The 8588-nt window shown below is 48.5% G+C and overlaps 1 protein-coding gene across 2 annotated transcripts; it reads left to right on the top strand.

Annotated features, from left to right (window-relative positions):
* The first annotated feature begins 228 nt into the window (after positions 1–228).
* On the top strand, positions 229–4035 carry LOC118076789 (THO complex subunit 1). Of its 2 annotated transcripts, none has more exons than XM_035099843.3 (2): positions 229–1327; positions 3353–4035. In XM_035099843.3, the coding sequence occupies exons 1-2, from the start codon at positions 1009–1011 to the stop codon at positions 3637–3639; spliced, it is 606 nt and encodes a 201-aa protein (XP_034955734.1). In that variant the 5' UTR covers positions 229–1008; the 3' UTR covers positions 3640–4035. The 2 variants fall into 2 exon arrangements, with proteins under 2 accessions (XP_034955734.1, XP_088517406.1); XM_088661280.1 differs by having other exon boundaries at positions 535–1352.
* The last annotated feature ends 4553 nt before the right edge of the window (positions 4036–8588 follow it).

Below are 8588 nucleotides of genomic sequence, written 5' to 3'. Positions count from 1 at the left end.
GCTGTGCCCTGGCTATCAGCTGTTTTCTGGGAAATGTGGCCTGGAATGGACTGAATAGAGCCCCAAGCTCTGCCACAGCTGCTTGGGGCTCAGTTGACTGAGCTGAAACTGGCTGAGCAGAGGCTCGTGTAAGTTCAAAAAGGGGTCCTTCCTGTCCAGCTCAGCTACCTTACCTTGCAATCCAGTGTAGAACACTATTTAAAGGCTGGTTTTCCCTCGGCCAGGCTTAGACAGAGAGGGCTGCTGCTGAACACACTTTGGATCTTATGTAACATTGCTATTGCTTGAATTGCTATTCAAGTGGTATATGTGTGTTTTGTGATTATGTGGGCTGGGGCTTACCTGCCCTCCACCCCCAATATTTTATTCAAGTTGGCACCCCCTGCGATTCCAGTCTGAGGTCACTCCCCGGCGCGCTAGCGGGAGAGGCGCCGGGCATTAAACCTGGTACGTTTTGAGCACAAAGGGAGGGGCGCCTCCCCGCAACGCTACTCTTTCCCGCTCCGGAACTGGAGCTCGCGTGCCGATCCTTAGACACAAACGGCTTTCTTGATTTCAGCAGCCCTATCTAGGGAGGGTGGGGGGAGCTTTTACTTGTTGCTGCTCGAGACGCCGATGAAGAGCTGGGGGTGGGGGTCTTTGTCGATCATCTACAATTACAAATCATCCGGAGATCATCCCCATTTACTTTCTGCCCATACCTGGGGGGGGGGGAAACCACCCTAGTCCGCTCCCCTAAAAAACCACAAAAAAACCTCCGACCCCCACAGCCTTGGCACCGCCCCGCCCCAACTTCCTGGACTAGTCGAGGCTGCATCTCCCGTTCCACCGCGGCGCAGGAATCGAAAGCAGCCGCTGTGCGGAAGCAGCAGCGCTGTTGCCGCCCGCCTTTCCGCGCGCCCTCTGCTCCTCACGTCACTAGGAAGAGGATTTCCCGCGTGGTTCTTTGTCTAGGAAAAGTAACTGTGTGTGTGTGTTTATCTGGACTGGGCAGCACCCGCTCCTTCCATGGCGGCTGCGAGAGAACGGTTGCTGCAGATCCTCGAGGATCTGACAGCCGAAGAGTTCCGCAAATTCGTTTTCCACCTGGAATCCATCCCGGACCGATCTGTCCGAATCCCTCGAGGGAAGCTGGAGAAAGTCTCGCCGGTCGAGCTAGCCGAGCTGCTTGCGCGGTATTTTCCCGGGAAAGAATTAGAAGTCGCCGCCCACGCGCTGGGAAAGATACCCAGGAGGGATCTTCTGCGGGACCTAGGCGACGTAGCAGTGGGCGATCGCCCGAGCGGAAGGGGTACCCCTGTGATAGACCTCGTGGAAGCAGCTGCAGGTGGGTACTGTACAGGTGGGCGCAGGTGAGTAGGGCCTACAGCCCGAACCCACAGGGAGAGCTCGGAGCAGGGAGGGGGTAGAGGTTTTGTTGTCTAGGACAGGGATGCCCACTTGAATAAAATACTGTATTGGGGGAGGGCGGGTTAGCCCCGCCCCGCCCCGCCCCACATAATCGATCTTATGACATGGTGCACACTCACTATTTGAATGTGCTTCAACTTTGGGAGGGTCCGGCGGCCCCATCAAATGTTTTATTGGGGGAGTTAGCTCCTATGGTCCAGGACTCCATTTTGTCTTGGGCAGGGGAAGAGAACCTGTCGACCTCTCTCCCCACTCCCCCCCCCATGTTTGTGGGACTGTAGCTCTCTTCATACCTGATCGTTGGCTATGCTGGCTGGGGCAGATGGGAGTTGAAATCCAGCAACATCTGGAATCGCACAAGGAACTTCCAGGAAACGTTCGGAGTATGCTTCACAGCAAGTAAAACTACTCACACACATACAGAGGCACACACACACACACACAAAAAAAAAACCTCACACACGTACAGAGGCAGAAACTGTGCTCCAGTGTGGACCACCTAGTCAGGTAACATGCAATTTTGCACTGGATTTTCTTCCCTTATCAAATTATTCCTGGATCTGGCAGGCTGCTGCTTAGATAAAGAGGATGTTGTGTAGATGTAAATAAATAGAGACCCAAGTAGCATCACATCCACATTAAACTCCTGTGCAGATGAGCCCATTCCCTCTCTAATGGGATCTTGGTTTCCAACTGGGCAGGAAGTGGAAGGGTGGGAAGGGAAAGGATAGTCCATTTGGAGCAGGTTTTGTGGTGTGCACTTTCAAGGGCGTACCCACCACGGGGCAAGTTAGGGCAGCTGCCCTACTCTAGAAGCAGGGCTGGTGGGCAGAGGCGGAGCACAGCCCGGCGGAGCGCGAGTTCGCCATTCCCGCCCCGCCGCGCCGCACCCTCCCTCCAGCTCCCCAGCGCGCCCTCAGGCAAGGCCAAGCGCGGCGGGGAACCAGGGAGCGCGGCGCGGTGGGCGGCAACGCTGAACTCGCGCTCCGCTGGGCTGGGCTGGGCTCCGCCTCCGCCCACCAGCCCTGCTTCTAGGGAGGGGCACAGCCCGGCGGAGCGCGAGTTCGCCATTCCCGCCCACTTTGTGGCCCCTCCCCTTCCGTGCCTTGGCCCCTCCCCTTGCCCCCCTGCCCCCCCTAGTTTTGATTCTGGGTACGCCCATGTGCACTTTGCCTGTACCCCTCATCTCTTCCTGGAGCATTCCTCAAATGCCCCTGGGTGCACCCCTGTTCCAGCACCTACACAGATAAAATTTTCTTCTGGTGTCCAACTTACCGGTAAAACTAGGACTCAGCCCCAGACCAGGATGAGTGGGTGAGCTTCCACAACAGGTCTGAACCCTCATTAGAAATTCCAGCTCATTTTATCTGGCAAGGATCCTGCACCTTTAACAGCTGCACAACAGGCAGGAATTCACATGGGATAACTTTTCTGACATGGGGAGAACTTCACGGGTTGATTTCGGCTCGTGGAGCAGCTTTTAAAGCAGGAGGGGGAGCTTCTGGCCCTCCCAGATGGTGCTGGACTTCATTTCCCATCAGAGCCAGGCAGCATGGCACAATGGTCAGGGTGTTGGGAGTTGCAGCCTAAGCTGAAAGGCAGCAGATACCTTATCCTTATCTAAAAGGCTCGTAAACCATTTTCCTTGCCTAGCCACTGCCTTGTGTCTTGCTTGTTATTTGTTTTGTTATAAACATCTAAATACCCAGAGGAATACACAATAAAGCAAAGAATAAAAAGGAGGCATTGTTAAAAGCAAAAATCTCAGCTGGGAAGCTTTCCTGTTTGGTTGCCTGGATTTCATCCTCATCCCCAGTGATCAGGCAAATCATTTTTAGCAAGCCTGCGAGGAGTCCCATCTTGCCAATGAAGCGAACAAAAGGTACCAGGTTAGCTCCGCTCTTGTGCCTCTCATAATATTCCTTCCTTCCTGCTCTTGCAGTGCAACCCAGTTGCGTCTCACAGCAGCAGCTGATGAAGCTAGCCAGGAAGTTGGGCAGGAAATGGAAGACGATTGCCATCGAGTTCCTGGAGGTGGAAAATTCACGCTTGGAGCAGATCGAAGAGGAGAATCACAAGGACGTGGTCATGCAAGCTTTCTACATGCTTTGTGAATGGAGGAACCGTGAAGGAGGGAAGGCCACTGCAGCCAATTTATACCTTATTCTCGACCAGGTTGGAGTGAATCTTGACCATGATGCATATGCGTTCCTGAGAGAGTGTGCCTGAAAGAGTTCTTGAAAGGCAGAAGGCCACCCAACAGTCTTCTCCAGCAACTCAGGCTCTCCAGATACCTTTCCCAATGCAAGTGAACACAGATTGTAATGATTTGTTGACTGATGTTTACGCTCATATGGCTGAGCTGTGAGGGGGGGTGGGGGGGTGTTCGAAATCAGCCAAGTGCCAGGCACATTTTGCACCTGACTATTGGCCACATGCAGGGACGCAGGTGGCGCTGTGGTCTAAACCAGAGAACCTAGGGCTTGCCGATCAGAAGGTTGGCGGTTTGAATCCCCGCGATGGGGTGAGCTCCCATTGTTCGGTCCCTGCTCCTGCCCACCTAGCAGTTCGAAAGCACGTCAAATGAAAGTAGATAAATAGGTACCGCTCCGGCGGGAAGGTAAACGGCGTTTCCGTGTGTTGTTCTTGTTCGCCAGAAGCTGCTTAGTCATGCTGGCCACATGACCCGGAAAAACTGTCTGCAGACAAGCGCCGGCTCCCTCCGCCTATAGAGCGAGATGAGCGCCGCAAGCCCAGAGTCGTCCATGGCAGAGTATATATTCCAGCACATATTAAAACAGAGTAAGAATAAGCTCCTTCAAAAAGTGGATGACCTGGTATAATGGTAGCCAGGGTGTTTGTGGCACTTTCAGAAGTATTTTAATGGAATTGCTCTCCAGAGAGGTTCCATTCTTAGAGAAGTCCCTCAATCTAAGTAATCCCTGCTTCTTCCAACCGAGCCTGAGTCTATCTTTGTTGAAAAAAGAGGGGTGGTAAGCCAGAGGAAGGAAGTTGTTCAGTTCTGTGGGAGTCCCCCCCTCAAGCTGGTTTGAGAGCAGAGCTCACTCAGCAAGGTGTCTACCAATATTGTGCACCAGAACCACTGTTAGAAACCCAAATATATAAGCTAGGCGCCAAATGGCTCCTTAAATCAGGGTTACAGTTGCCAAAACAGAATGTCTAGTTGCCATTTGGGGGCAAGACGGCTCTAAAGTCCTATTTTTCAAAGGATGCACTGACTGATTGATTAGAATCTGGCTGGTTCAGATGACAACCTTGAGCTAGGTTAAGAGCTTTGAGACCTTAAAGAAGAGAAGTAACTTGATCCAGGGACAGTCCACATATACATTGGCCTATTCTGACCTCTTTTTCTCAATGGTGACAAGGGCCATTCATAATGTAAAAATATTCTTCACAACTGTGACCAGGGCAGTGGGACAGGGTAAGTGATGGGCAGTCCCCCATTGAGATGGGCAGAGTATATATATAAAAATGTAGGCATTGCGCGTGCGGAGGTCACAGCCTTTCTCCGTAACTGCTGAACCGTAATGTAACAAATTTGGCCACAACGTTCCATGCCCATCAGGGAAGGATCTGACATAATTCCCCCCCCAAAAAAACCACACCTTTCACACCTAAAATAATGATTAAACACAAAAAAGTGGCACCCAAATTAGACGTCACCACCAGAAGCTCTGTAGACTCCAGCAGCATCCAATAGAAAGGCAGTTCGCACGCTGCTGCCTCAAAAGCTGCGCCACCAGATGACATCACAAAATTCCGCACCAACCAACTCAAAACAGTCCGTTTGCAGCAACATGGCCCAGCTTTTTCAATAGGCCGCAGCATTGCCCAGCAGGGAAAAATGAGTAGCCCGCACCATTCAGTAGGCCACAGGCAAAAACAAACAGAATATGGGGCTTTCACAACGGGGGGGGGGGTCACAGGGATGAGGCACAACAAAGGGAGGGGGAACACATAGCCATGGGGGGGGGAGGAAGAACCCTGACCCAGCCAAAGCAGTGGGGGGTGGGTTGGGAAAGGGAAAACTGAGTAGGCCGCAACAATGCCCAGTAGGCCACAGGCAAATACAAACAGAATATGGGCCTTTCACAGGGTGGGGGAATCACAGGGATGAGGCACAACAATGGGGGAGGGGGCTCACAGAGATGCACCACAACAAAGGGGGGGGAGGTAGGACCCTGAGTCAGCCAAAGCAGTGGGGGGGACATTTTCAGGAACACGCGGGGGTGGGGAGTCTTATTTTTGAAACTTACAGTAGGGGAGTCAGGGTTGGGACAGGGCAAGTGAAGGGACTCTAAAGGGAGACTCTGAAGGTCCATTTAACAGGAAAAGGTCCATTTAACACAAAAACCCACAGCAACGTGTGGCCGGGCCAGCTAGTAAATAATAAAATTATTATCATTACTACAGAGCAATCAAACAGATCTTTAACTGAGCCAGTGTGGTGTTAGAGTAGGCATAGGCAACCTTGGCCCTCCAGATGCTTTGGGACTACAATTCCTATCATCCCTGGCCACTGGTCCTGTTAGCTAGGGATGATGGGAGTTGTAGTCTGAAAACATCTGGAGGGCCGAGGTTGCCTATGCCTGGGTTAGAGTGTGAGACTAGGGCCTGGGGGGCCAGAGTTCGAATCTCCACTCAGCCACAAAGCTCACCTTGGGCCCAGTCACTCCCCCTCAGCCTAACCTACCTCACAGGGTTGTTGTGGGGTTTAAATGAGATGGGAAGGGAGAACCATTTACAGTGGTACCTCGGTTTATGAACACAATTGGTTCCGGAAGTCTGTTCATAAACTGAAGCGAACTTTCCCATTGAAAGTAATGGAAAGTGGATTAATCTGTTCCAGACGGTCCACGGAGTACATAAACTGAAGCGAACTCTCCTATTGAAAGTAATGGAAAGTGGATTAATCTGTTCCAGACGGTCCATGGAGTACTTAAACTGAAGCGTTCATAAACTGAAGCGAACTCTCCCATTGAAAGTAATGGAAAGTGGATTAATCCGTTCCAGACGGGTCCGTGGAGTACTCAACCTGAAGCATAAACCCGAAGCATGGGTGTAATTGGTTCCGGAAGTCTGTTCATAAACTGAAGCGTTCATAAACTGAAGCGAACTTTCCCATTGAAAGTAATGGAAAGTGAATCCGTTGCAGATGGGTCCACTGCATTCGTAAACCAAATAATTGTAAACCGAGGTGTTCGTAAACCGGGGTTCCACTGTATACCACTTTGAGCTCCTTGGAGAAAAAGTGTGGCTATAAATGCAATAAACTCAGCTTGAGGGGCTGGTGTTGCTATCTCATAGCTCTTCTAAGGGCCTAATCTCGCAAATTTGTTATTCTCAACGCCAGGTCTACTGACCTGCTTCAGATAAAGATGGCCTGGGGACATGAGAACAGAACCAGGAGAATAAGTCATGGCAGGGTGACCATCTTCACACCAGAGATAACAGCCTCAAGGTGGTGTTTGCTGGCACTAAAAATTTTATGAGACGGGGCTCTAAACTGTGTAAAGTTGTGGGTTCTGTGGCCCCTCTGGTAGAAACATTTTGTTTGTTTTTTTAAAATATTTTTTTATTGAAAAATTTTATAACATAGAAACATACCAAATTAGCTCAACAAAACATCAAAAACATCAATAAACCAAAACCAAAACAACAACAACAACACAAACAAAAAACACATACATCATCTTATATCATCTTTTTAACTCATTGTCCCTTTTGCTTCCCCAACTCCCCTCTATCTGATTTTCATTTTAGATACATCTGTAACAGTTTCTATTTCATTACTTTTAATTTTCATCATCCTGTATTTTCTTTAATTCTTCTTAATCCCATCCTTTTATTTGTATCTCAATTTTCCTACTTTATAATCTCCTCTTTTCTCCCTATTGCCTTAACTTCTGTGTTTCCCTAGATGTTCAGACTTTCAACTCTCAAAAATAATTCCCTAAATATAATTTGAATTTTCTCCAATCTTCCTCCATTCTTTCTCCATTAGAAACATTTTGGGTCTCTGTATTGTATAAAAACTATTTTCTTTTTTGGATGTGAAGACAACAGTTCTGAGTTGCAACAAGATATATCGTCACCTGAGTTAGGTGTCTTCCATTTAGTTGTTTCTCCTTTTTTCTTTTGCAATGGAATATTAACGAGCCAACATTGTTATGCTATTGATGTAAACGTAAATAAAAAAGACTGAGCTACTTACCCATTGACATACAGCACAGCCTTGGCTGTTATCTCTGTGATGTTTTCGCCCTCCTTTGCTTCCAACCTGCTCAGTGCTTTCATGCAGTGTTATTGCTCCACCTCACCTCAGAACAAACACCCTGCCATGACTCCTAGTGGCTCAAGAAGCTGATATTGAGTATTCTGGAAGGCCAGCAGGTTGTTAGTTTTCTACAAAAATAGCACAAAACTTTGGCACTGGCCCCATGAAGATACAATAGTGTTGGTTTTTCTGAGCATTGATGGGCAGTTTTGGAAGAGAATATAAGGAGAGAAATAGCACTAATGTGGCTGTTAAATAAACAGAGAGCCACTAATTAACCAATCCTGTTCAAAACTTAATGTTCAAGTGAACAAACTGCTACCCTATAATGAAAGAAATGGAAGCTGGATAAAAAAAAATATTCAGAACCATTCTAGGAAAGCAGGGCATCTGAAAGCATTCGCTTACTCCTGGCCTTGAAAGCGGGCAAAAGGGGTGAGGAAGTTGTGTTATACCAAAGGTCAAGCCCATGGGCTGTATTTAAATTAATGGATTTTCCGGACCTATCCAGAATACTGCTGTCTCTAGCAGTGTTTGGGCGGAAATCCAGATATATGGCAGCCTATGTATGGTAGTGCCAAAAAAAAGCTCGACAACTTTTCTGTCTCTTTGAACTTTTCACTCTTTGAAATATGGCACCCCTAATCTATGGAAGTCACATTCATTAATTTCAACTTGTGAGTATGGACTCAGCTAGGGTCCATTAGTCAAAAAAGGATGTTTTGAATGTGTTATAAACATGTAACACCAGATGGCACTGGAGAGCAAAAAAAAATCTGTGCAGATTTTTACAGTGTGTTTCTTTTTCTTTTGTTATAACAATATACAGTACTGTAATTTCTACTTATTTATAACATTTTTTCCTGTGTGTAGACCCCCC

The sequence above is a fragment of the Zootoca vivipara genome, chromosome 2 (assembly GCF_965207765.1).
Source record: "Zootoca vivipara chromosome 2, rZooViv2.hap1.1, whole genome shotgun sequence".
Taxonomy (NCBI): Eukaryota; Metazoa; Chordata; class Lepidosauria; order Squamata; family Lacertidae; genus Zootoca; species Zootoca vivipara.
Note: the sequence above shows the minus strand (reverse complement) of the source record. Positions and strands in the feature narration are given on the sequence as shown.

Coding starts and splice junctions, on each gene's coding strand:
- LOC118076789 (XM_035099843.3), top strand. CDS start 1,009: ATGGCGGCTGCGAGAGAACGGTTGCTGCAGATCCTCGAGGATCTGACA. Junction 1,328..3,352: donor CCTCGTGGAAGCAGCTGCAG/GTGGGTACTGTA, acceptor CTGCTCTTGCAG/TGCAACCCAGTTGCGTCTCA.